This window comes from Dromiciops gliroides, chromosome 2 (assembly GCF_019393635.1).
Source record: "Dromiciops gliroides isolate mDroGli1 chromosome 2, mDroGli1.pri, whole genome shotgun sequence".
In the NCBI taxonomy this organism is placed as follows: domain Eukaryota; kingdom Metazoa; phylum Chordata; class Mammalia; order Microbiotheria; family Microbiotheriidae; genus Dromiciops; species Dromiciops gliroides.
Window position 1 is genome coordinate 538,586,893 of NC_057862.1, and position 27,882 is coordinate 538,614,774.

At 37.0% G+C, this 27,882-nt stretch overlaps 1 protein-coding gene across 1 annotated transcript; it reads left to right on the top strand.

Annotated features, from left to right (window-relative positions):
• The first annotated feature begins 313 nt into the window (after positions 1 to 313).
• On the top strand, positions 314 to 27,877 carry ATP6V1B2 (ATPase H+ transporting V1 subunit B2). The gene is made up of 14 exons (XM_043983610.1): positions 314 to 538; positions 13,284 to 13,339; positions 15,397 to 15,495; positions 16,255 to 16,348; positions 16,470 to 16,547; positions 17,185 to 17,324; positions 17,689 to 17,790; positions 18,295 to 18,392; positions 18,778 to 18,901; positions 19,821 to 19,971; positions 22,120 to 22,202; positions 23,405 to 23,509; positions 24,647 to 24,776; positions 26,349 to 27,877. The coding sequence occupies exons 1-14, from the start codon at positions 415 to 417 to the stop codon at positions 26,489 to 26,491; spliced, it is 1,527 nt and encodes a 508-aa protein (XP_043839545.1). The 5' UTR covers positions 314 to 414; the 3' UTR covers positions 26,492 to 27,877.
• The last annotated feature ends 5 nt before the right edge of the window (positions 27,878 to 27,882 follow it).

Consider the following 27,882-nt stretch of genomic DNA (forward strand, 5'->3'; position numbering starts at 1 on the left):
CCTATCTCCTTTCTTTCCCTCTTTCATTGCCCTCTTTTCCTTCTCTTCCGGTTTTCTCTTGGGTTTTACTCCTCCTGCCTCTTCAACATTCTGACTGTTCCTTGTTTTTTAGTTCATTATTTGGTGTCTTCCGCTTTTTTCTTCCCCTAGCCTTCCCCTTCCAGCCCAACTAGTCCATCTTAGCACTCTGGCCAGCTCCTTTAGACCCCGCCCCTGAGGTGTAGTCATTAGGGGGCGGAGCCAGAGAAAGGGCGTGGGGGATGGAGCTAGATAGAAGTCAAGAGGCAGGAAGCGAGCCAGGAAGGGAGGAAGTCGGGAGCGCGCGCGTAGACGAAACCGGGAGTGCGGACCTCCCGGCTATATCTGCGCCTGCGCTGTGGGACTCGTGGGGCACGACGGGACGGAGGAGACAAGATGGCGGTGCGAGCGGTTCGGGGGATCGTGAACGGGTCCGGGGCCGATATGTCCAGGTCCATGGCAGGGTCCCGGGAGCAGGCGCTGGCCGTCAGCCGAGACTACCTCTCTCAACCTCGCCTCAGTGAGTACCGGAAGGCCGGGAGTGCCGGCCATCTTCCCGTCCCACCCCCTCACCTGCCTAGGCTTTGCAAAAGGACTCCCTAGCTCTCTACTTCCTGCCTGCCCCCAGAGCGAACCCCAACTGTGTCGCAGTAGGAGCCGCGTTCACCCTCCCTCCGCATATTAGTGCTGCTGGTCCAGCAGGCTTCGGGGCTTTCCTCCCCCTCCCCCATCCCCCCCCCCCCCAGCCAGACTCCTCATTTCTTGTTGTTGGGGCCAGCCGCGAAGTCGGGGTGGCTGCCTCCCCTGCCGGGCCTGTCACCCTACTGTCAGCCTGCCCCTTAGCTTTTGAGGCTCGGGCTTCGCTATTCGGGGGGGCCACGAATCTGCCCCGGCTCCCGCCTCCCCTCCCCCGGGGCTCCCCGGTGTGTGCTGAGCTCGAGCTGCCATTCCTGACGCAGTGGTCAGCTTCTCCCCAGAGGTGGGACCAGAGCGCCTGGGGCCTTCAGTGGGGGAGGGAAACTTGCTCTCGGGAGGATGCTTAGGATCATAATCTACAACTGGAAGGAGCCTTCTAGGTCTTTTAGCTCAGTCTTCCTCGGAGCTCAAGGAATTCACCCGAAGTCAGCCTGCAAGACAATGACCGGACTAGAAACTAGATCTGACTTGCATTCCAGTGCATTTTTTTCTACTAGTAGTAGGGTATCTGATCTGATTGGAATTATCTGTAGTCCGGGGAAAGCCTGGTTGTGCTGGTTCTTTCCCCACCCCCCACTCCCTATTCATACAGGCTTGTTTCCCCTTAACCTTTTTGTGCTGCTGTCATTACAAGAAGGCCTTAATGAAGCATAGTAGGTGAACCAGATTAGTAGTAGAGGACATAGCTCTCGGTGGCTGAAAGAGTCCAGTTTCAGAATAATAACTACCATGTTCTCCTTGGACTGAAGATGAACAGACAGGACACATTTAGGGTTGTTTTGTCAATGATTTGTTTTTCATTGGGGTGTTTCTAAATTGGTGAGATTGCATTTTCACAATTTACTGCCATTGCCAAAGTAGTTCTTGCCCCTGGGTGGTTCTTTGCATAGACTGAACATATGATGAAGGATTTTTGCCAGGGCTTTTCTCGCTGTGTGACTAATCCGATCCTGATCAGTTACTGTGTCATGTGACTACACTGCAGAGTAACAGGGAATGAGAGCAAAACTGGCTTCCTCATGCTAGGTGTGCCCCTTTCATTGGAGGACTCACTAAATAGAAAGTAGCTTTTGAAGTCCAGTATTATCCAAAGTGAGGAATTCTTGACCAGTGTTGCATTAGTTGTTGCATTTTTCATAAATTTGGGAAATGAATGTTTAAGAATCTTTGTTGTTGTTCAGTCGCTTCATTCCTGTGGGACTCTGTGTCCCCATTTGATATTTTCTTGGCGAAGATACTGGAGTGGTTTGCCATTTCTTTCTCATTTTACAGATGAGGAAATTGAGTCAAACATTAAGTAAATTGCCCAGAGTCACACAGGTAATCCATATCTGAGGCTTACAAATCTACTCAATTCAACAAACATTTATTGATCAGTTCCTTATTGTGCAAGGCACCAAAAATAGAGACGAAAATGAAAAAAAAAATAGTCCGTTCCTTCAAGGAACTTAACATTCAGCTGGAGAATTGTGTCCAGTGATGGAAAGAACTTTTCCTTTTGAGTCAGGAAAGTTGGCACTATTTGACCTTGGGCAAGTTGCTTATACTTTCTGGCCCTCATTATCCTTCTTTGTACAATGAGGGATTTGGACTAGATGTTTTCCAAGGTCTATTCCAGCTATGTAATTCTTTAAATAAACTCATTTTTCATGGATGATGTTCATATACTTTTCTTCCCTTTTGTCTCAATTTATTTCCTGGAGTGTTTGCAAGGGGAAAATGTGGCATTAGACAGGTTCTAAAGGGGGATTTGCAGTAGTTAGTCGTTGTATACTTTGTTTTAAATAGCCTTCTGTATGGCTTGAGGGAGGTTGAAACTTTTAACTAAAAATTATATACTGTAAACCCAGTCAACTAAGGCACTTTTATCCTTTGAAATGTTGCATAAACACTATATTAGGAACATTGTTTAAACCTCATGGTCATAGGTCATAAAACCACATTTAAACCTCCTAGTCTCTAGGTCACAGAAATTAGAGCTGCAAAGGACCTTCTTTCTTTCCCAGCTTTCTCACTTTGTGGATGTGGAAATTGAGGAATACAGAGGTTGCATTTTGCTGAATTGTATTTTAATAGTTAGCCTCTTAACTTGTACATTAGTGGGTCTAACTAATGGAAGTCAAATGTGTTTTGTGCTTGAGAGATTTTAGTATAAACTTAGTTTCCCCTGTCCTTCAGGAAAGCTTGGATGGTATCTTATGTAGTTTACAAATGATGCTGGAGGGGCCAGCTAGGTGGTACAGTGGATAAAGCACCAGCCCTGGAATCAGGAGGACCTGAGTTCAAATCTGGCCTCAGACACTTGACACTTACTAACTGTGTGACCCTGGGCAAGTCACTTAACCCTCATTGCCCTGCCAAAAAAACCCAGAGATGCTGGAATAACATGGAAAAAAAAAACAAAACAAAACAACACTTGCCATGTTCTGTCCTAGTCACCAGCATCTACTCTTGAAAATCTACTAAATTTCAAATTTTTTCCGTTTTAAGGTTGACTGGTGATATCACCATAGATGATATTTGTAACAAAATATTTACTTTGCATGTATCTTCAGGTCCTTTCCCTGGGACCTTCACTTTCCTCATGCAAAATGGGAAAAATAATATCTGTGAGGAAAGTGATTTGTAAATCTTAAGGTGCTATAGAACTGAATTGATTGTTCTGATTTCATTATTGGTGATTCTGGGTGGCTAAAGGAAAGGGGATTCCTGATGACGGTGACCAAGACATCTGTAACTTTTGAGACCTTTCTCTTGGAAGGTAGTCAGTGAAGAAGAAATGATCAGTCAGAAATTAAATAGAGTTGGCAAACAATAGCTAAGGATATGTATTCACCCATTTGAATAATAATAGCCCGCATCTGTTTAACACTTTCCAGTTCAGGAAGCACTTTACAGATGTTATTTTATCCTCACTACTATAGTGGGAGATAGGTGCTATTATTATCCCCATTTTATAAATTAAAACTAAGGTAGGGAGGGTTAAGTGACTTGCCCTGGGTCACACTGATAAGAAATATCTGAGGTCAAATTTGAACTCAGGTCTTTCCATTTCCAGTGCTTCATAACCCAGTGATTTTTATGCTTTGGGGAGATAACAACAACAATAAAAATAATAGCTAACATTTACATAGCAATTACTATGTGGCTGGAACTGTGCTAAGGCCTTTACAATTATCTCATTTGATCCTTTTAGCAACTTGTATTTAGTAATTATTTTGCCCATTTTACAGATAAGAAAACTGAGGCAAACTGGTTCAGTGACTTGCCCAGGGTTACATAGCTTTGTGAAGCTGTGTTTCAACACAGGTCTTCCTGATTCCAGGCCCTGTGCTTTCTCCACTGTGCCTACTGGGCTGCCTAATAGGCTTCTTATGCTACAGGAAAATAAGAACTTGATTATTTTAAGACCTTTGAGTGGTTCTGAAAGATACATAAAGTTTGAATTTTAAAAATGTTGAAATAGATCAGTTTTTTAGTGATCATAACCCAGAGTCAACGTTGGGAAATCTTGAAATAATCAGAGCTTTACTTGCAGTCTTTTAGAACCCTTATCCCCATTTCTGCTTCCTGCCTCCCAGTCCTTCCAGATTTCCAATACTTTGGTTTTTGATTACTCTTTATTGTGGAAAGGTTATGAGACACATAATTGCTTTAGATTTTTTTTGAATAACAAGTCTGAGGTTAAAAGGGTGTGTCTTATATTATGCAACTATCACAGAATTTCCCCCTTGAAAATTTCACAATCATAAAGTAGCTGGGGTATTGTTGGGAAAAACTCTTGCCCTGCCTAGGGTGGGGAAGTGGGAGAATGTCATCTGACCAAACTTAAGTTTTTCAAGAAGCCTGTACATTGTTCCTTGTTTAGTGATTTAAATATGTAATGGTATACCTTTTTGAATTAGAGTACTGAACACTTAAATATTCAGTTATAGAATTTCTTATCTTGAGTTTCATAGGATCCCAAGCTAAAAGGAACTTTAGAGAGTGTCTGTTCCAACCCAGTCATTTTGCAAATGAGGAAACTGAGGCTCATAGAAGTGAAGGCAAATTAATACATATTTATTATGGGATTACTGTGTGCTATGCATTGAGATAAGCACTGAGGATACAAAGAAAAATTTTAAAAATATGCCTGCCTGCCCTCAAGAAGCTTACATTTAAAAAAAATTTTTCTTTTGGTTGGGCAATGAGGGTTAAGTAACTTGCCGAAGGTCACACAGCTAGTGTCAAGTGTCTGAGGCTGGATTTGAACTCAGGTCCTCCTGACTACAGGCCCAGTGCTCTATCCACTGCACCACCTAGCTGCCCCCAAAGAAGCTTACATTTTAATGGGGGAGACAATATGCAAGCAATAATTACTTGTTGACTGACTGACTTGTATGTTAGGTAAATTGGAGGTGAATTGCCCCATGTCACATAAAACTGAGCCAGGGTCCAGATCCAATATTCTTTCCACTCAGTTGGACTACAGAAAATTTTTAGGGGGAAAAGATCCTCCCCAATACATTCTTGCTGAATATTTCCAAAAAGAGGAAAGGTGGGGCTTTTGCGGGGACGGGGCAAGGGGGTGATGGAGGAATGAATGGAAGTATTTGTAAATAGTGTTTGCCTTCCCCCCTCCTTTTTTGATGATAGTAACTTTGACAACTTTATAATCAACTGAAATATTTTCCTTCAGAAGTTATCATGTAGCAAAGAAGTGCTGGTTAAATATTATTATAGGTTAAAATGTAGTGTTAGATCTCTTTCTCTACTCTTTGTCTTACAACTCCTTGTTTCTGCCTGTGGGATAGTATTATTTAGATCTAGAACAAGGCTTAATGCAGGGTGGGGAGCATTTTACAGATAGGGAAACCAAGACCCAGAGATATTAAATGACTTCCCCATAGGCAGTTAGTACGACTACCTCAATAGTTAACATTATTCTGTGTGAAACAGTATGGACCTATGTTTCAAAATCAAATGCAAGAAATTTAGCATGATGTTGGGAATGGGCTTGTATGTGAACATTTCAGACTTTTCAGTTTAGTTGATAGTGTTTGAATTCTTTTTAATTCATTACTGTTTCTTAAGTACAGAGTGTTTTTAATCTTTTTAGCTTTAATATTGTTCTACATCTTAAAATTAAGCCAGTGAAGAAAAACTTTTTTTTTTTTACATGAGAACATACTCAAAAATTCAATGTTGAAGAAAGAGAATGTGAATAGTAAACAGACTTTTCGGTTCTTGAAGTCAACCCCTGAAATTGGAAGCCAGATAACTTTTTTTTTCCATTTATAAGCAAAGAAAAACTTTTTTTTTCTGGCAGCATATTGGTATAGGGCATTGATTTCTAACCTAGAGTTTAAGAGGAGTCTTTGAAGAGCCTTGGCTATAAGGCCTAAGCAACTATTCTGCTTTGAGTACAGGCCATTCATTCATTTAACAGGTATTAAGAACCTAAGTCTGAGTGCAGCAGTAATACACTGGTTCATCCAATTTGGTGTTGTATACTTATTCTTTTCAAGTTATGTGGTAAAAACCAGTCACAAATAGGAAAAATGTACACATCCTTCAATTTCTGGCAAGTTTGTATTTTGTCAAAAATATTGGATTCCTCTCCTTCCCCCCCCCAACTCAAAACAGTTTCTAGGCTCTGTGAGGCATTTTAGCACCCACTGAACCAACACAGATTTGTCAAGTTCTCAGATTATTCTGTTGCCCATCCAAGTACTGGAACTTGTTGCTGTATTTGGAAAACAAATCCTTTTGATATAATGACAAAATTGGTATTTCAATGAATAGTTCTGCAACTGAATTAAATACAGTGGAAACTACTGATATTGGAATATTTTTGTTGATGATTAAGTTCATTAATTTTTTTCTTTTGACTGGATCTGTGATTTCATCAGTTGATGGAGTTTTCAGTATAGAACTTTTAGTATTGCACATCAGTTCTTGTTCTGCAATCTTAAGAGTTTCCTGAATCATTGAGAGGTTAAGTGAATTGCCCAGGGTCACATAACTCGTATTTTTAGAGGTGGGACTCTTAACCCAGTTTCTTCTAACTTCAAGGTCAACTCTCTACCCACTATATCTTGCTGCCTCTCACCTTTACAGACTTCTCATTCTCTCACTTTTTCTTCTATGTTCTAGGCCATTTCGTCTGATTAAGTGCCTCATGCCTGGAATGAGCTGCCTTTTCTGCCTCCTAGAATTCCTTCAAAGTACAACTTGGACCCCACCTCCAACATTTCCCTGATTCCTCTAGTGCTCAGCACTCTTCCCCTTTTGAAATTATTTGAATGTATTTATCTGTGTGCATATCATATCCTTTCCTCCCTCTTAGAACATATACTCCTTGAGGGCAAATACAATTAAGTTCATAAGAAAATACAATTTTAAAAGCATGAAACATTGAAATAGCACGAATATACTACAAATAAAATCTCTGGTTATCTCTCAACAGTTTCTTACTCAAACCATTAAAAATAAAATTTTACTCTTTATTGTGGACTTGTAGCACCAAAATTTACTTGAGTATATCTGTAGACTAAGCCTTGCCAAGTAAGCAACAAGTTCAGACCACCAAAAAAAAAATTTCAGCCAAATACTGTCCAATGTGAAATGGAAGTAAGAGCTTAGAATTATATTCTTTTATAATTCATTAGACATGAGTAGTTAACTTGTTGGGGAAAGTAGCTGATTGTGCATAATCATTGCAAACTTAATGTTGTAAAAAAGAACAAAGCATAACTATAAAATAATGAGCCCAGATCAGAAGCCACTGGAAGCACATTCTATTTGCCCTGAGATTCCTTTTGATCAACTAGTAATCCTTTCTTTTCTTCTGGAATTCTACTTATGTTCTTCATTTCCAGGAAACCATGAGTCAATTTTTTTTTCCCCCTCCCTTGGTCATACTGTTTTTCTTGTGACTGGCAAAACCTTGTGGTCTTTTTTTCTCAGCTATTTCCTCTATTGACATAGATCAGATGAGATGTTGTTTTGAACATGAGATTCTGAAGTGTTGGGTTTTTTTTTTTTAATAAAGTGTCTATCTAAGAGGTAGGTCATTTCTTCTAAGAAAAGTAGTCACAAATAACAGCTCTTAAGATCCTGAAAGATCTGATGATTGGTGTCAGCTGCATTAAAAATATACTATTCAGAAAGCCTAATTTTGAAACTCAATTCTTCTAACTTGTACTTTGTATGACATTGGGCCTATTTTTAAAGATCACTGAGAAAGAAACTACTACCTCTTTAAGTGGTCCTTTTCACTTTAGATTAACTCCAAGGGTGTGCAGATAAATGGGCTTTTTGAAGAAAAAAATACACCCCATACTCATTAATATTAATTTGCATAATGAACATTTTCTCCATCAATTTCTTAAGTCCAGAGTGACAATCAACAAAACAATAAGCCTTGATTTGTAGTCTTTCCCATTCATGAAGTTATTAATGCTCTAGGGTATAAATGCTCTCACTAAAAATTTAACTGTCATGTTGCTTCTAGCTCATTCTTAGATAGCTCAAATTGTTAGTCTAAATTTGACTACAACTTTCATCCTAGCTGAACCTCAGTTTAAATTCTGTCAAATAGGGAGGGGGAACTTATTTTGGACTATTTGATCTCTACAGTCCCTTTGAGGCCTAACTCTTTTGATTATAACTGTCTCAAATTAATTTGTTACTGAAATGAGGTAAGGTCCTTGAAACTTTTATATGGCATACCAAAGCTAGGCAAAGTCTACTCCACTCAGCTTTTTCTAGTTACCTCAAAAAGTTGAGATTTTTAAAATAAGAAGAATATAGAAATAAAAATTCAAAAAGAAAAACAAGAGCTGAAATTTCTGAAGTAAAAAAACCAAACACCTTTCGCACAATAGCTTGATGAGATGATTACTTCAAATATTATTTATAGTTCAAGAAACTGAGGCTTATACGTGGTTTTTGCCCTTGGTAGTACAGAGCTGAGATTTTAATTCAAGTCATCTGACTTTGTATGAAATTTTTTTTCCAATGAGACTCATTTGGAGTCTTGTTGAGTATGAGGGAATGTGTGTGCTAATTTTAATACTATTTGTGTAAAAATAAAAAATGGTCTTCTGAAGAGAAGGTGAAGCTGATTTGAATTTTCCATAATTTTCTTTATGTTCTAAGGTGCAAAGTTATGCACCTCATTCACCTCAACAAGCATTCATTTAAGAATGTCATTCTTTAATCTTGTTACTCAAGACTTAGTTCACACTTAATAACTGGATAAGTTAAAGAGGGACAAGTAACTTGCATTTCCATTCTCATTTTCTCACAAAGTGAGAGTGATAATGCCCTTAGCTATTTTACTGGTTGTTTTGAGACTCAAATGATATAGAATATGTAAAAACTCAAAACATTGTCAACACAATTTGCTGTTGTTTTGCTGGGGGTTTTTTTGTTTTTTGTTTTGTTTTTTGAGATCTGGCCTTCACCCCTTTTTGACAGGAATGTGTGCATGTATATAATATATGTATGCACATACACCTTTTTTTTTTTCAAAGCAAATACTGTATTAAAATACTGTATATTAATTGTTTATTGGTAGGAGTGACCCAGGGAGATGTTGCAGTGTATCAGCTAATCAACACTGTGCTAAGTAAAGCTGTGCTTGGAATACATTTTACAAATGGAAAATAGACTTTGCCCTTCAAGGAGCTTACATTTCAGTGGAAATGCAGCTTATACATATATCTGTATTTAGTTTTAAGAGCTACAACTATGATTCACTGCTAAACTCAACTCTCAAATAAGGAAACTTCCTCTATTCATAAAGACCTGCCTCTGAAGCTTTCTGAAGCTCTCTCAAAGCATAGAAAGGTTAAGTGTGTGTGTATGTGTGTAGTTTAAGGTAGTCTTAAAAGGGAAGACACTGGACTGACTGGGAAAGACTTCCTACAGAAGGGATTTTTAATGGTGTAAGTGAGGAGGGAAAGGATTCTAGGCAATATCAAGTACAAAGACATGGAATTAGGGAATGATGTGGAGCATGTGAGGAACAGCAAGGTGGCCAGTTGTAGCTAAATCACAATGCATGGAGGGGGAGTAATATGTAAGAAAACTGGAAGTAGGGGCTAGATTAAATGCCATTTTCTGGCTGTAAGTCACATTTTACCTCTGAAGTCCTCAGTTCAAAAGCTAATGGTAAATAATTCTTTGCAATGCCAGGCACTTTTATTTTTGCCCAGAGAATCCTTGCAAAATTGGTTCCTGGACCTCATAGATAGAGTGAGAAATTCCTAAGATGTTAACAGCTTCTTGTAAACTATTCATGCCTTCTAGAACTTTTTAAATGTGTTCGTTTTAACTTTTCTGGTCATGGAGTTTAATGTTGAAATTTGTGTTTGTCATAGATTTATAGTAGAAACCTTATGGAATTTTTTCTTTACATTTTTGATTCCCATTGTGCTTCTATAGCTTGAGTTGCCAAATGAGAGGATTTTTTTCCCTCTCTTAAAATGAAAGCTACCAGTTTGAGCTATACTAAGAATATATGACTAGAAAATGTCAGAATCATGTTATAGGCTGAATGAATTAGTGAAAAGGCATGTTAAGTGCTTGCAATGACCAAAGGCACTGTGTTAAATTATGGAAATATGAAGTCTAAATGATTTTATGAATAAATAACCTTACCTCTAGGAGTTTATTCTAAAAGGAGAAAACTACACATTTAGAGTAGGGGGTAGGAGTGGGTATGGGAGTGGGCTGGGAAGTTAAAAGGGATAAGTGGAGTTATAGGACAATTGTCAGTCCCTTCTGGGAATAGTAGGATGGATTTGATCTTTGTTCTCCCATCAAGAAGTGGAAAGCAGGAGGGGGGAGGGGACACATTACTGACTAGTTTCATGGCATAACAGCATGGTGGGTGTGGGGCAAGCTAGATACGGTGAATTGAGTTGGAAGGGGCCTCAGAGGTCACCTAGTCCAACTACCTGAGCAGGAAATACCTCCTGGGGAAACAGTCATGTGGCCTTCACCAGCAGACCTTTGGTGATAAAATTTGCTACCTCAGGAGTTAGGCTTTTTCACTTTTGGCCAGTTGTAATTTTCTCTTATGAACCAAAATCTGTCTCTGCAACTTCCATTCATTGTTCCTGGTTCTGCCTTCTGGGGCTATGAAGTAGTCTGGTCACACATCTATATTACAGCTGTTCAGATACTTGATTTCCACACTATCATGTTACCTTTAACTTAAGTGATATATACTCTGGCACATGTTTTTAGTAACCTTCACCTTCCCTTGAAATATACTATTTTGTACCTTGCACAAGTTAACTCCTTCCTTAAATGTAACCACCCAACCTTCACACCAGACTCTAAATGTGATCTGATTAGGGGGAAAAAGTATAGTGGTCCTGTCTTCAGATGAGGCCTTTATTAAGGTAGAAACAACCCCAGTAAGAAAGAAATGTTTAAAGAGATCCATCCACATTCAGTCGTTCTTCACTTCTCAGTTGCTGGGGCCACTGTCAGTGGGCTTTCTATTCTTCAATCCATGGTTCATGTAACTGACAACATAATCTTCTTAAATCACAAGTTTTAGAATTCCTCTGAGGCCCCATGGTACAGTTGAAAATCACCACCTCTGGAATCTGAGAACCTGAATTAAGATCCTGCCTCTGATACTTAGTGCCTTGGGCAAATCACAATTCTTTCTTTATACTCTTAATTCTCTGTGGGTTTCTGTAATTTGAATTGCCAAAATTAAAGGATTTTTTTTAATCTCTTAAAATGAAAGCTAGATAAAGCATACTATCTACCTCCAAAGAAAGAACTGATAGATTGAACACAGACTGAAGCATGGTATTTTTAACTTTCTTTCATATTTTTCCCTTTTTTTGAGTTTTCTAGTACAAAATGACTAACATGGCAATGTTTTACATAATTGCACGTGCATAACCTTAAAAAAAGAACTTGCCTTTCCAATGTACTATTAAAAAGTGAAAGCTACTAATTTGACCTATACTAAGGATATATTAATGGGGCACAATTAGAAAATGTCAGAATCTTTTACCTCAGTTTCCTTATTTCTAAAATGAAAGAGTTTAACCAGATAGCTTCTGAGGGTCCTTATAGTTATAGATCCTGTGATTTTAGTCAAAAAACTTTAGTTGTCTCTAGGATAAAACCCATCTTTTTTAGCTTTGGTATTAAAAGTTCATTTATAACCAAATGAAGACATTTATGTACTACCCACTTGCTAGTGGGTCTCCTTAAGCATTTTCTGTGGTGGAGGAGATAAACCAATGGCCAATAATTATCCCCGTTTTGTACATTGAATACCTTTTCTGGAAGGATCCCTGTCACCCACATTTTTGGGAAGATTCTAGGCAAGAATACTCAAACATTATTTAAGACATTTTCCTTGGAAAATGGAAAATGCCTCTGGAATGGAGGCAGTGAGCTAGAGCCATAGAGTAAAATACAGCCTTAGCCTACCACATTCCCCATAGGGTTAGGTCCTCCCTAAATTAACTCATCAAATCACTTAATTTCTGTTTGCCTTAATTGACTGGAGGAGATAGCAAACTAATCCAGCATTTTTGCTAAGAAAACTCCATGGATAGCATGGTCCATGAGGTCACAAAGAGTTGTACATGACTGAATGATTGAACTAAACAACAAAATAAAATCATAGTCCATATTTGGAGACCTTTTTGTGGGAGGAAGGGGCTTGAGTCATAGTCCGATTCCTGCCTACCTCTTCAGGCTTATTGCATATTAATCACCCTCATGAATGCTATGTTTCAGCCAAACTGGCCTACTTTTCTCCTGGAAACCATTCAGGTTCCTTCATAGTTGTTTATATGTGAAGCATATGTACATGATAATTTCCGAGGGCCTTCTACTTCTCAAATTATTTTGTCTGTACTTAGCTTTTTGCATATTTGCAAATATTTTCACCCCACCCACCCAATAGATTATAAACTCCATGAGGGCAGGGATTGTTCTATTTAGTCTTCATATCTAGAACATTGTAGATACTTAATAAATGATTGTGGAATTGGGTGTCACCAACTAGGACATAGTTTTATTGTTGCTCAGTGTTTTCCATCATATACGACTCTTTGTGGCCCCATTTGAGGTTTTCTTGCCAAACAAACCGGAATGGTTTGCCATTTTTTTCTCCAGTTCATTTTACAGATAAGGAAACTGAGGCAAACAGGGTTAAGTGACTTGCCTAGGGTCACACAACTAATATCTGAGGCCAAGATTTGACCTCAGGAAGATGTCTTCCGGATTTTAGGACCTGCATTCCATTCATTGTACCACCTAGCTGCCCAAGACATAGTAAATAAATAATTGTGGGATTGGATTAGAATACAGCATTATCCCAGCAGTACTTTTATTCTGCTGATTCACATTAAAACCTTAAGGTTATTTTCACATCAACTAGTTGTATAGCCATATTTTTGTCTCATAATTGTCAGATTGATTTTTTTTTAAACCTAGGGGTAGGGCTTCCATTTAACTCTCTTCATTTTTATCTTATTAGATTCTGCCCAAAGTCTTCATCTGCTATAGTTAACTGTTGCTATTTTTCCTTTCAGCATACAAAACAGTATCGGGTGTCAACGGTCCTTTGGTAATCTTAGATCAAGTTAAGGTAAATTTTGCTTTCTTTCTGGTGCTTTTTTTAGTTTTTAAAGAAGTTTAAAAGTATATTTAAATCCTGATTTAGATACTATAAAAAATAAATAGTTTTGAATTAAACATTGACTTAACAGTCTTTTCCTAAAGTGACTATGCATTGTGTATTGAAGAATAAGTTAGTCATAAGTTGATAATTTCATTCAGGCATATAATCTGTATGTATTTTTACTGCCATTAATATCATCAGAAATGGATAATAACACTATGTAGAATGCAATCAAAAGACCCGAGTCAAACATCCTGTCTCAAATTGCAAGAATAAAATGTTATCAGGGAAGTAAGTCTGTAAATAGTAATTCATATCTTTCTAGAAAGAGTACTGGAAAGGGGGGAATTGCCTTGTCCACTTTATTACTGAAGGTTATAATGTTAAAGGATCATATTTAGCGTTGGAAGAAACCTCAGGTTCATTTAGCCTAACTTAATTTTACAAATGAGAAAACTGATATGCAGAGAGTTTCTCAAATTGATGTCCAGTTTATATAGCTTGTAAATGATGCAATATGGCTTAATAGAATGTTGAACTCAGAGTCAAAGAATTGTATTTTTTGTCAAGTCAGGTATATAAATTCATTCACAGTTAAATTTTTTAATCCATTCACATACTGTCTATATCCCTATCTTTGCAGACAAATGGAGTGTTTGTAGTTAAGTAGTTTTTGTTATGTCCAGTTCTTCATGTTGCCATTTGTGATTTTCTTGGCAAAGATACTGGAATGGTTTGTCATTTTCTTCTCCAGTTCATTTTCCAGATGAGGAAGCTGAGGCAAACAGTGTTAAGTGACTTGCCTAGGGTCACCCAGCTAGTAAGTGTGAGGCTGGATTTGAATTCCACTCTTCCTTACTGTAGGCCCTGCCCTCTATCCACAGTACCATCTAGCTGCTCCTCATTTCATTGAGAAAAATATTATTTGTAATCCTCAATTTTTTTTTAAATGAAGCTCTACATAGTATAATAGACAAGTTATGTATAATACACAAGTATTTTCTTTTAAGTCTTTACCTCTCTAGATATCTTTTCTCTCAACTTAGGAACCAGAAATAAGGATTTCAAAGAAACGGTTTTTATAAGTGAATTTGTGTAATGGATCTTTTCTGGCTTACTCATTTTGTTTTGTTCCAAGTAGAGATAGATATGTGGGTGTAATGTAAAAGATTTAACCTTTTGTGTGACGGGGCTCCCTTTAGTAGTGTAATGAAGGCTGTGACCCTCTTCTCGGGATATTATTTTTAAATGTACAAAATCAAGTACAGAACATTAAAAAGGAAAATGACATTTTTTAAACTTGAGTCTCTAGATTAAGAACCCAGGGTAAATGGATTTCTTTTATATGCATCTATAAATGTGGATTATTAGACCTTTTTCATTTGGCTTGACTATAAACGTTGCCCGTCACTTTGCCACACATAATGACATAATTTCTAATGGGGAAAAATGTAGGCATATGTTGAAAAAGTATGTAACTTCGTTTAGGATAGGACTTCTATTTTATATAAGGCAGATTTGAGGGGATAACCTTCATTTGAATCAGTATATAGTACATATAGTTTCTTTATATTGCACTTCTTAAGGAGAAGAAACTAACATATAGCATAAAAATAACTCCTTTGGAATGTTTGGGAGCATAGTAATTAAATTGTTTGTAAACTAGTATGATTACATTTTATATTTTAGCTTTTATTCCCTTCTAATACATTCAGTCATAATATTTAGATAGCTTAAGAACTCTAGTCTTAAGTTGCTTCCAAGATTACTGCCTCAGACACATGAGAAACCATAATACTTGTTAAAGAAGAAAGGAAATTGCCACTGGCCAGATGTACAGATGACATTTGACTCTTGTTTATGTGAATATTTCTGTGAATTTGCTTGTGACAGGCTTCTTTAGGATTTAAGCTGCTTGAGAAGATGTAGTATGAAAGACAATATATAGAGAACACCTTGAGGAGCTTTATAACTTGGATTTTATTTTCTTTTTAAAAATTTAAAAATTTATTTTCTCATTTTAGTTTCCCAAGTATGCTGAGATCGTCCTCTTGACATTACCTGATGGCACAAAAAGAAGTGGTCAGGTTTTAGAAGTTAGTGGTAGCAAAGCAGTAGTTCAGGTAAGCAGTATTTACTAAAATTGGTCAGCTGTCTTTTTCCTTTTTATATCTTTGTAGTCATTCAACATTACTTTTTTTGATTGTGACCATTTAAAAATCATCTTGGAATGAGGAGGGGTATTAATGGCTACTAAAGTTCAGAAATTGGCGGTCTTGCTTTTGCCAAGAAACTGTCATTTATAGTCTAATCTAGTATAATCATTGAATGGTAAAATAACATGTTTTCAGGGGAGGGGGTTGTGGTGGTGGTGAATGAACTGGATTATCATAGAGGGAGTAAGATGAAGACTAGAGTTATGGATTTAAATAATGGGATGGAGAACTTTATGGTAAATAGGGAACCTTGACCTGAGGAAAAGGTTGGGTAGACATGATAGCTCTCTTTGACAGAGCCTTGAGAGTCTGTTTTGGGAAAGTGGAATTAAAATAGTAGAACTTAGAGGTAGGCAGATTTCTGCTTGGGGTATGGAAGAATTTTCACATTGTTAGAACTGTCGAAAAATATTGGACTGCTAAATGAGGTTGCAGTTGTAACAGCACTTAATTAGACACATAATTTTATAAAATTTTTTTATTAACTGGAACCTTGTAAAGTAGGTAGTGTGTATGGTATTATTTCCATTTTTGCAAATGACAAAACTAGCTTGCAATAAATTTCTTTGCCTTATGTGATAATTGATACTAGATATTGGTGGGACTCAAATCTGGGTTTTCTGACTCCATACTATATTGCCTCTGTTATATGTCTTATTTTGGTAGGTTTTTGAAGGAACTTCAGGTATAGATGCCAAGAAGACAGCCTGTGAGTTTACAGGAGATATTCTTCGAACACCAGTGTCTGAAGATATGCTTGGTATGTAGTGAATAGTATTGTTTATTTTGAGTAGAAGTATTTGTTTCCTTGTCCCAGCCATGCTATTTGAAACCCAATGTCTTGTCCATGCAGCTGTTTTATTACTATTTTTTTTTTACAGGTCGAGTTTTCAATGGTTCTGGGAAACCTATTGACAGAGGCCCATTTGTCCTAGCTGAAGACTTTCTTGACATTATGGGTAGGTATTTTTAGGAAGTGGAATAAATCGATCTTTTGGAACAGTAACTTTTATAACTTTATCTCCGGCCTGGGCATCTAAAACAGTGGCTACACAAGTGACATTGGGAAAATACCACTTTTCACCCCCTTCAAAATCACCTGAAATGCCCTCCAGGGTAGTGACAGGTGAATAAGTGCCCCTCTTTCCTCTTTAAAATAAGTTTTTGTTAATGTCTTGTGTTTTTTCATCATCATTGTTTCTCCCAGCATCTTTCCCAAGCCCTTTTTTGGTTTTAAGTGGGACAGAATTACTTGCATATAATAAACAAACGGGCATAGATGAATTGCTGTCTGCATCAGTGACCTCTACATTATATTTCCCCTTCAAATCCACAGCTATTCTATACTTCGCTATTACTCTTTAGGACTTTACCATCCTTTTGATCACCTATGTTTGCTACTCCAATGTCATTTTTAACTCCTTATTCCCTCTTGCCTTTATACCTCCAATCAGCTCCCAAATCTTGTCATTTCTCTCTGACAATATTTCTTGACACTTGATTATCTACCTTTTTTCTTTTAATTTAATATTTTTTTACCCAATTGCATGTAAAAACATTTGTTAACATTTGTGTTTTAAAATGTATATTCAATAGGACAGCCAATCAACCCTCAGTGTCGAATCTACCCTGAGGAAATGATTCAGACGGGCATTTCAGCAATAGATGGCATGAACAGCATTGCTAGGGGGCAGAAAATTCCCATCTTCTCTGCTGCTGGCTTACCCCATAATGAGGTAAGTGCAAGCATAGCTTCCTGGCATCATAGCTGTATTAGGAAAGAAATTCTGAAAGCTTCTTGTAATTAATAAAAAGAAAACCATGATTTTTTTTTAAAAAATCTGACTTTTATTTTTGTAATTGCCATTCTGTGATGTTCGTCCAAACTCTGCCTTAGTTTTAATTATATTGTTTTATACATACAATAATTGATAGTTTGGCCTAGTCTTAAGAGGAGACCCATGGTATCTTAGGAGTTTTTAAGCCCTCTTAAAGAAATTCTAATTGCCTACTATAGAATCTTAGGGGATAAATTAGTTACATTTTGTCAGTATAATATGTTGACAATTTTCAACTTGATTTCTGCATAATATTCATTAGATTGCAGCTCAGATCTGTCGTCAGGCTGGTTTGGTGAAGAAATCCAAAGATGTCATGGACTATAGTGAAGAAAATTTTGCGATTGTATTTGCTGCTATGGGTGTAAGTGTAATCTGTATTTTGTAGGGACATTTAAAATTGTTGACTTTAGTTACTAAAATGATGAACTAAATATTTAATTGACTCTGGAAGAAGTTACAAAATTATTCTTTTAGTAAAACTTGCAATTTGCTGATGTTTTGGAGTATAGCCTATGACCATTTTACCAGGTGCTCTGTCTTGACTTTTTAATTGATTTAAAATTTCAATGAACAAAAATTTTTAATTGGCTGAAGTTAATTGTGCCTTGCTCTGCCTGTTGCCCTAGGCAAAATAAAGGCTGGCCTTTAGAGTTCCAGAATTTGACTGTGACGTAAGTGCCATTCTTCCTAAAACTCAACCCTTGAAATAGACTGGCTTGTTCCTTGTTGACTGTAAAAGAACAATATGTTGCAGATGTTTGAATGAAATTGGAAAGAATCAGTCCTGATCCAAAGTTGCACTTTTCTTGAACATATTTAAAATTTTTTTCATCTCCCAGTCCTGATGAAGATATTGTTATTTTAGGTAAACATGGAAACTGCTCGATTCTTCAAATCGGACTTTGAAGAAAATGGCTCAATGGATAATGTCTGTCTCTTTTTGAACTTGGCCAATGACCCAACGTAAGTAAAGCAACTGTTTCGAAATATTTCTATTCTGTGTATTCAGAGACCCAAGCTCAGTGCCAGAATGTCACTCTGTTTTCTAAGACTGAGGAGTCCAGCCTCAGTTGCTTGGTCTCAGATCTGTAGGTCTGAGAAGCTGAGAGATGATGGTGACATTTAGTATATAATTGATTTGATCCATATGCAGAAAGTAATTCACAGTGTTCAAAATTCACTGAGTTAATTAATCAATTAAAAAGCCACCGCTTATTTTGCCCTCAGTAACTCTTACTACATTTCTAAAATCATGTTATCTTTTGAAAATTAGAGGCACATCAAGTCTATATAGTTTTTAACTTTTTAGCTAGAGTTTTATGTTTGAAGAACTTATGTTCATTTTCAGCATTGAGCGTATTATCACTCCTCGTCTGGCTCTAACAACAGCAGAATTCCTGGCCTATCAGTGTGAAAAGCATGTATTGGTCATTCTAACAGATATGAGTTCTTATGCTGAAGCTCTTCGAGAGGTAATTTTTTGTGTTTTTTTTTTTCATTAAGTATGATCATGCTAAGCAACAGGAATAAGCAAATGGAGTCTTTTGCAAATGATTCACGAACTAATCATCAACTTTGTGAATTATACCGGCATTGTGTGCCTCGTGTTTCTTTGTCTACCTTTTTTTTTTTTTTTGCCATTTTTCTTGATATAGAACCTCCATCAGAGTGGGATAAAAGAAAAGGATAAGAAAACCCAGTTAATTTTGCTATTAACAAATCTTGTTTGAGAAGAGAGACTAAACAATATACACACATATTTAATGCATTTCACTTTATATATCTTGTTCCTGAGAGGAGTTCCTAATATGATTTATGTGTATATCAGCTGTTGTTAGATAGTTAAAGAGGAGCAATGTAGAACCATCCAGAAGTCTTAGGTTATTTGCTTTACTGTCACAGTTTAAATAATATAGTTAAAGAACATATTTTAATTCAAGTTTATCATGACATTTCCCTCTGACAAACAAGATTAGTTGTAGTTTTCAAGAAGTAAGTGTGTAAACTTGTTTTTAATGCTTTTATTTTGTGTTTGTAGTGGTAGAAGTGAAAAGGTCCTTGTGTATGCCTAGTTTCTAATATTAGATGACTTCCAGGGATATATCCCTAAATATCCATATATCAACATCTGAAATATGAAGTCATTTTTAAATGACATAGTCTCTAAATGTTTATGTTGATTAGTTTTCAGTGTTTGAAATTAGGCTTTTGGTTCCCATTTTAAACAACTTGTGCTTATATTGGCAGGGTATTTAATCTTTTAGAGAAAAAAAATGTTGAACAGACAGCATTCCCTTTTTTGAACTCTAATTAGACTCTTGATAAGCAGATTTTACCTTTTCAATGAAAGAATTTTTTTAAAAGGTGTAAATTGTCCTGAATTGCTGGTAGGTTTCAGCAGCCCGAGAAGAAGTACCTGGTCGTCGTGGCTTCCCAGGCTACATGTATACAGACTTAGCCACAATATATGAGCGAGCTGGTCGTGTGGAAGGCAGGAATGGTTCAATTACTCAGATCCCTATCCTCACCATGCCCAATGATGGTGAGTTTTTGTTCTTTTGGGTTATAACTAATCTCTTTAGGACCTTGTATTTGAAGAACTCTCCATCATACTGTTGGAGCTGATGGATTATACTTGTCAGTACTTTTAGTTCTCAGGGTAACTAAAAAGTATTCTCACTTAAAATACATTTTGTTTTATTTGTAAGTCATAGCCAACTATGAGTATCTCATTTGTGATAGGATAGTACTATATTTTCGACACTGATTTTTTTATTTTCAGCAACACTACACCACACACACATACCACAAACACAGAGTAGATAGAACTGGTTTCTGAGTCAGGGAGAACTAGGTTCAAATTCCAGTTCTGACACAGTACTGGATGTGTGACCCTAAGCAAGTCATTTCTTAGTGCATCTATGCCTAGGCAACTCCATTACAACTAAAAGTTGCAGAGAAGATACCAGTCTGCATTAAGAAAGGAAGTTCTTCACTGATATAATTTCTTTTTCATAAATATATATTAATCACACACATGTAAATAAATTAAATTGAAAGAGCATTGAAATAGGCATTGGGAAATCTTACTAATTCTGGCTCTCTTACTGACTTAGTCACCTGTCATTTTCTCATGTCCCTCCCATACTGCCCAAAAGGTGTGTAGGATGAGCTAAATAACCCTTAAGGCTCCATCTGCCACCAAAGTTCTGTGCTCTTCTAAACAACTAGTCTTTATCAAATGCCTCTGATAAAGAGGACATTTTTCTAGATGGGAAAGAAGCATAAATGACTGCTCCCTTAATCACGAATGTATGCGTGTGCATATATTACAGCTGAGAGTTATCAAAGCATTTTTATGTTTATTATTTTGAGCTGTACAATCACACTGAGGCAGTACTACAGACACTAACCCCATTTTACAGAGGAAACAAAGGCTGAGCAACTTGCTTCATGGTCACATATCTAGTCATTGTCAGAATTAGGATTCAAATGCATGTCTCCACTGTCTACCATGCTGCTTCTTAGAATTGTTTTACAATTTAGTTGGGGAGACAGTATGGAAACATAAAGAGCTTTTGAAAAAGCAGTATAAGATTATATGTGTTCAGTGGCAAGTAGATGATATTGACAGTAAATATTAGAAAAGGCCTTATCATTAAGGGCTGAGCCTTTTAGGAAAAGCTTGTAATTAGCAACTTCTGTGTTTTCTGTGATTGTAAAAAAAAAGCCTTGGATATGTTCTCATTGGCTGCTTGCTTCACATTCACTAACTGCTGGCCTTTGAGGGATATTAATTTTTTTGTCTAATTACATGTAAAAAATTTTAACATTCATTTAAAAATTTTTTTAGTTCCAATGTATTCTCCCTCAATCCCTCCCCATCCCCCTCATTGAGAAGGTAAGCATAGATTGTATGCAGTCATGCAAAACACATTTCCATATTGGTAATGTTGTGAAAGAAAACAGACATTCCTCCCCCCCCAAAAAAAAAAACAAAACCCAAGAAAGTTTTTAAAAAGCACATTTGTAGGAATTCTTTTAAAGTCTTTATGACCTTGGTCATTCATAAATAAGTCACAAGGTGCTTTTAAGAAAGAAACTTTGTTCTTTGGCAACTATGTTCTTTTTTACACAATAATAATTTATTTCTTTACCTCGTGTGGATTTAAATATCTGTCATAACCTGGTACAAATTTTTTGATGCCTATTAAGTGTTTTGTATTTGCTCACCTTCTGTTTCATATAACGGAATATTATGTCCACTTAATTTTTAATTAGCAGAAGCATAATGTAAATAGAAATGTGGTACTTTGCTTTTTCTTTCTCAACATTATAGTGCTTTTTTTGCTAGGAAGCATTCTTTTCATAAATTTCAAGAACTTTCTACATCAAAACGTTTAACTTTTGAAAAACTAAATTATTGTGTTCTTCCTCTGAGAATCACGCATTTAGGTGGGCAGCTATTTAGTATATGTGATGTCTCCAGTTAGAACCAGTTCATTTTACATTGTCATTGTATGTGGACCCAAAGTCTTATTGTATTTTTAAGCTCATAAAACTTTAGGAGCTCCACCAAGACCAAACAATCCTCATAATTAAATCAGATTGACTTTTTGGGAGTCTGCTGTTCTAATGAAAACGATTCAGTAAAGTAATCCCGTGCTAACCTAACTATTTTCTCTGGCAGATATCACTCATCCCATCCCTGACTTGACTGGATATATTACCGAAGGACAAATCTATGTAGACAGGCAGCTGCATAACAGACAGGTATATAGGAAACCACATAGTATTCTGAAAGGTGTTTTCTACAATGGCACTTCACTTTGTTGAGTGATTTCTTTTTTTTTTTTTTGCCTTTGGGGAAAAAATGCATCAAGGTATCTTAGAGTAAATCATACTTTATAATATGATTATAAATATTTATACTTGTATATATGAGTATTTGTTGTAGACTAGAAACAGCACTGGTTTGGGGGTTGTAATTCCAGTTCTGATCCTGGGATTAGGGAAGACACTTGACACTTCTGCTTTGTAAGCTTCTGTCTCTTCATCTAAAATAATTCCTTTGCTTATATATCTAGTTGTTCTAAAACTACATGAATGTGAACTGTTATTCATTACTTTGGAAGAGAGATGGATTTGTTAAATGCTTAGTGGTTACAATGTCTATTGACCTCTAACTCAAAATCTGTTTCATCTGAGAAATTGATTTCCTTATGCCCAATTATAAAAGTTATTGGGGGGGGCAGCTAGGTGACGCAGTGGATAAAGCACTGGCCCTGGATTCAGGAGTTCCTGAGTTCAAATCCGGCCTCAGACACTTGACACTTACTAGCTGTGTGACCCTGGGCAAGTCACTTAACCCCCATTGCCCTGCCAAAAAAAAAAAAAGTTATTGGGATTCTCTACAATTCTCAAAAGTACTATTATACTTTAAGACATTCCTTGCTACTTTTGGGGGGGTTGCGGGGGAGGCAGCATTGAGGGTTTAAGTGATTTGCCCAAGGTCACACAGCTAGTAAATGTCAAGTGTCTAAAGCTGGATTTGAACTCAGGTCCTCCTGAATCCAGGGCCGGTGCTTTATCCACTGCTCCACCTAGCTGCCCCTACTCCTTTTTTCTTATAAGAAAGTAATGTTAAATAGAAGATGTCATATGGCAAACAAACGTCCATCCATATTTAACTACATTGGTAATGAGCCAGCATGTGTAATAGGATGCTGAGTTCAGTATTAGAAGAACTAAGTTTGAATTCTCCAGCTTTGCAGCTTGCTAGCTTCATGATCTTGGGAAAGTTAATTGACCTCTCTGGGCCTTGACTTCCTTATCTTTAAAATGAGAGAAGGTTGGATTAGATAATTTCTAGAATTTTTAACCATCAAAATGTTGTATCAGTATTGTTTAGTCTTAAATATTTCAATCTCCTTAAAGTATTTTTTTTCTCTTCTTTTTCTCTAATCCCAACCAAGATTTACCCACCTATTAATGTGTTGCCCTCCTTGTCCCGGTTAATGAAATCTGCTATTGGTGAAGGTATGACCAGAAAAGATCATGCAGATGTATCTAACCAACTGGTATGTATATCTTTAAAGTTTTTGTTTTTAAATAATGTACACCTTTTAAGATCTTAACTCACCTTTCCTCATTATTCTTCTATTTTCTTTCTTTTGCCTCCCCCAAATTCCATTAATTACAGACTTTGAAATGAGAGTTTTCAAGCTCCCTGAGATAAGTGGAATTCACTATAGGCTTGTTTGTGGATAAATACAGCAATAACCCTTTGCTAAAAAAGATGGTTACCACCCCCTTTCAGGGTTTAAATAATTCTTTAAAGTCCATGTCTAATATGGCAGTAGTTTCTAAACTTTAAACCAAACAACAAAAGTATTGTAAATTTTATTGGTAGTTTTACTACTTTCTTTAAAAAGCATACAGTTGAACTGACGTATGGTGAAGTGAGCAGAGCCAGGAAAACGTTGTGCACAGAGATAGCAGTATTGTTTGATGAAGAACTATGAATGACTCAACTATTCTCATCATTACAAGGATCCAAGCTAATCCCCAAAGACTAATGATGAAGTATGCTATCCACCTCCAAAGAAAGAATTGATATGGATTGAACACAGACTGACGCATACTAGTTTTCACTTTCTTTCATTTTTTTTTAATTCAAGTTTTCTTATACAAAATGACTAATATGGTAATGCTTTACGTTAAAAAAAACATACAGTAGAATATTTCTTGGTACGTTAAATAATAAACATTAGGAGCACTCAAAAATATAGTTTTATGTCCTATATATGGAACTATTTCCTTTATCCAATAAAGACAGTAAAATAACTGACAAATGCGTCATTCGTAGGGTGTGGGAGAGAGCCCTTGTGGCTCGCTCCATGATAAATCTTTTTTGAACCCAGGCTTGGAGTATGGGTTCTATATATTGGTAAAATCTCTAGAAATAAACCCTGCTGAGATTTAAATGATTTAAACATCTTTCTGCAACTCTAAAGACAACAAAAGTGGTTCCTTGCTCACAGAAATCTACAAATTCCCGAGCCTGGTCTCACCAATAACCTTAGAATATATATGAGGAAGTCACTTTTTAAGTTACTGTAACTTATCCAGGCCAACTACTATGAAAGTAAAAGTCCTCATTCTATTATGTTAATAGAATCCTTTTTTTTTTTTTTTTTTTGGTATGCTCTCTATAGTATGCATGTTATGCTATTGGTAAGGATGTACAAGCCATGAAAGCAGTCGTTGGAGAAGAAGCCCTCACCTCAGATGATCTCCTTTATCTGGAATTTTTGCAGAAGTTTGAAAGGAACTTTATTGCTCAGGGTAAGATACTAATGTTATACTCAAAAACTTGTAGTAAACTTTACAAATGATTGTGAAGATTAGTTTGAATTGAAAGAATGTACATTGGCTTGACTGTAGACTCCCCTTTTCACCAATCTCAGATATATTCTTTTACTAAGGAATTCTTGGTTCCTAAGGAATCTGTCTTACATTAATCCCTTTTGTTCTGTAAGTGGTCTCTCTCATTTTGAAGAGATTTTAGCTACATTCTCCCTCTCTAGCTGATATCATATGTGACTCCTTTAACTGCCAGCTTATTAAGTGACTGACTTATTTCAAAGGCATGCCTTCTCTTTTAAATATCCTTTTTTATATCATGAATTCCACCTCCACTGCTCTACTAAACTATAAACTTGCAGGTCTCTAGTCTCTTGATAAAACTAATAACCTTTTCTTTGTCCTTACTCTTTTTTTTTTTTTTTTTTTTTTTGCGGGGTAGTGGGGGTTAAGTGACTTGCCCAGGGTCACACAGCTAGTACGTGTCAAGTGTCTGAGGCGGAATTTGAACTCAGGAACTCCTGAATCCAGGGCCGGTGTTTTATCCACTGCGCCACCTAGCTGCCCCCTGTCCTTAATCTTCATCTTTGTAGCATTAAATTAATTTTTACCATCAATTTTTTTCTTGGTTTCCAAGGTCCTGAACGGACTGATTTTTTTTTTCCATCTCCCCTCTTCGTTCTTTTTGATTTTATCCCATAGTTTCAGTAATTGCCACTATGTTCAGAGCTGCGTTTGAGTCCTCAGTACTTTGCTTTCCCAGCATCACCTCAGTGTATGTTCAAAACTGAATTTACCATCATTCTTCCATATCCCATCCTTGTTCCAACACTAGCTTCTTCTGCATCGAGAAATAGCTTTGTGGATGTGTCCATTTGTTTCCATTCCCATACCAAGTATTTTAATACAGGCTCTTACCCTCTCTCTGTTTCCTTTTGTCTCTCCCCCTTCTCTTTTCTCCCTCTTCTCATCATATTCTACCCACCCACCCTCCGCCTTTTACAGGAGTACATCCCAATTCCTTTCTTAGACATTCAAGATCCTCAGTAATTGGTAGTCCCTTTTTGTTATGTGCTCACTTTCATTATTCTCTAGAATGAATCCTCTGTTCTAGGCATGTTGGTCTGCCTGCCCCCTGGACATTTCAGACTTTTTCCATTCTGTTTCTTTCTCTTCTGCTGTTCTTCCAAGGCTTGGTGAAAAAACCAAGCTTGTTGTTCTTAGCTGTTCTGTGCCATGATAATCTTTCCTATTCTACCTTTCCCCCTTCTTCAAACTTCTGTCACCCTTCTCTGTACTGCCTTGCATTGTTACTTAGCATTGATTTATATATATATATATGCATCTATCTGTATATCTCAATAGATAGGTAGATAGATAATCTTGTCATTGTGTGTCCTCAGATACTTGGTTCCTTGTGGGAAAGGGGACTGTTTCATTTCATTTAGTAAAATGCATAGAATACATACTCTGTGATTACTTGTTAAATGAACTGGGGCAGGCTTTTCTACAGTAGAATTAACCAGCTGCTCCCTTTATTCTGCCCTTTTTAAGGTGCTTATGAAAATCGCACTGTCTTTGAAACTTTGGACATCGGTTGGCAGCTCCTTCGAATCTTCCCCAGAGAAATGTTGAAGAGAATTCCTCAAAGCACCCTGAGTGAATTTTACCCTCGAGACTCTTTAATAAAGCACTAGCTTCGACTTCATCTCTGTGAAATACTGGTTTTATTCTTCTCTTTCCCCTCCCCCTTCCCCTCTGTGTTGGAGTTTACGTGTTACCCTGTAATTAAAACAAAGAATAGGTAACATATTGTGCCAGTGTTCCTGATGTTTTAAACTGATAATAGACTTTAAAATATCCTCTCTTCAAAAAACCTGTATCTTCAATGCTTTGTTAAAGTGGCTGCAGGGATTGAAGTTGTCTTTTATTGATGTGTGTGTTTGTACTTAATGGTGTAGTTAATAGTCTAATTACACCTTAATTATTTGGGTCTCCTGGACCATATTTCTTTAAACCTCTTAAGGAGTGTGGCTAAATGAAGTTGTGATGTCTTGGCTTCCAAATAAAGGGCAAGCCTAAGTCTGTGCAGGTCCTTTGGGAAGAGCCAAGAGGCATATATTTGATCCTCCCATAATCTCCTTTAGTCCTCCTGCATACCACTGTTCCCATGCCGTTACTCAGAACAGATGGTACTTGCTCTTGTGTGTTCAATGGACAGACTAGCAAGGGAGGCCTTTTCTCTCTAACTTTTACTATGTCTGATAATGAGGAGGATGATCTATAATATTTAATCCCAGAGCACAGGCAACCATTGGCCTTGATTCTGACTCTGGAGGGAGGAGGAACTCTTGCGTTTTGCTGCTACTCCTTTTAAGTTAAGCATTAAAAACTTGCAACTTTTGCACAATCGGTATTTATCTGGTGACACAGTGAGTTTCCTACTTTGTGATGGTGATCCTTATTGAGCCTCCAATGCAGAGGACATGTGAGGTCCAAGTTATTCTTGTCTGAGCTGCAAAAATCAACTAGCTTGTTAGAAAGTGCATAGGAGCAGGCAAACACACTATCCATTCCACCTTGATAAATTAAGGCAGGTTAGTATTCTGACATGCTATCAGTGTTTAAATCTTGAAAATGTTTACTTTACCAAAAACTGAAAGCATAACAGAGGGGAAAGAGAACAACATGCTAACATGTGTAAATGGATATTTTGAACTCTATTCTGGAGTATTCTGTTGAAATTCTCCATTTGGTCCTGCTTTCTGACCTTTTTGGTCTCTCTAGGGGTAACCCCATGGCACAAATATTAACACTGAGGTTCTTCAGGATTCTGATTTGCTCCTTTCTGATGTTATCCCTGCAGCTTTCTTCTATGCAGCTTTTCCGTTGTTTGGTCTCTTTGTGTTCTTTGTAACTTGGGTGCAATTGTAATTTTCTTTCTAGTGCATTCCATCCTAAAGTTGTGTAAAATCCTTTATTTTTCTTGGGGTGGGATGGGGACGTTAGCATGAAAATGTCAACGTAGAAAATGTGACATCTGAATATTACAATATGAAAAATAAATGTTAAATAAAATTGAAGTTGG

Coding starts and splice junctions, on each gene's coding strand:
- ATP6V1B2 (XM_043983610.1), top strand. CDS start 415: ATGGCGGTGCGAGCGGTTCGGGGGATCGTGAACGGGTCCGGGGCCGAT. Junction 16,548..17,184: donor AGACTTTCTTGACATTATGG/GTAGGTATTTTT, acceptor TATATTCAATAG/GACAGCCAATCAACCCTCAG. Junction 18,393..18,777: donor AACTTGGCCAATGACCCAAC/GTAAGTAAAGCA, acceptor GTTCATTTTCAG/CATTGAGCGTATTATCACTC.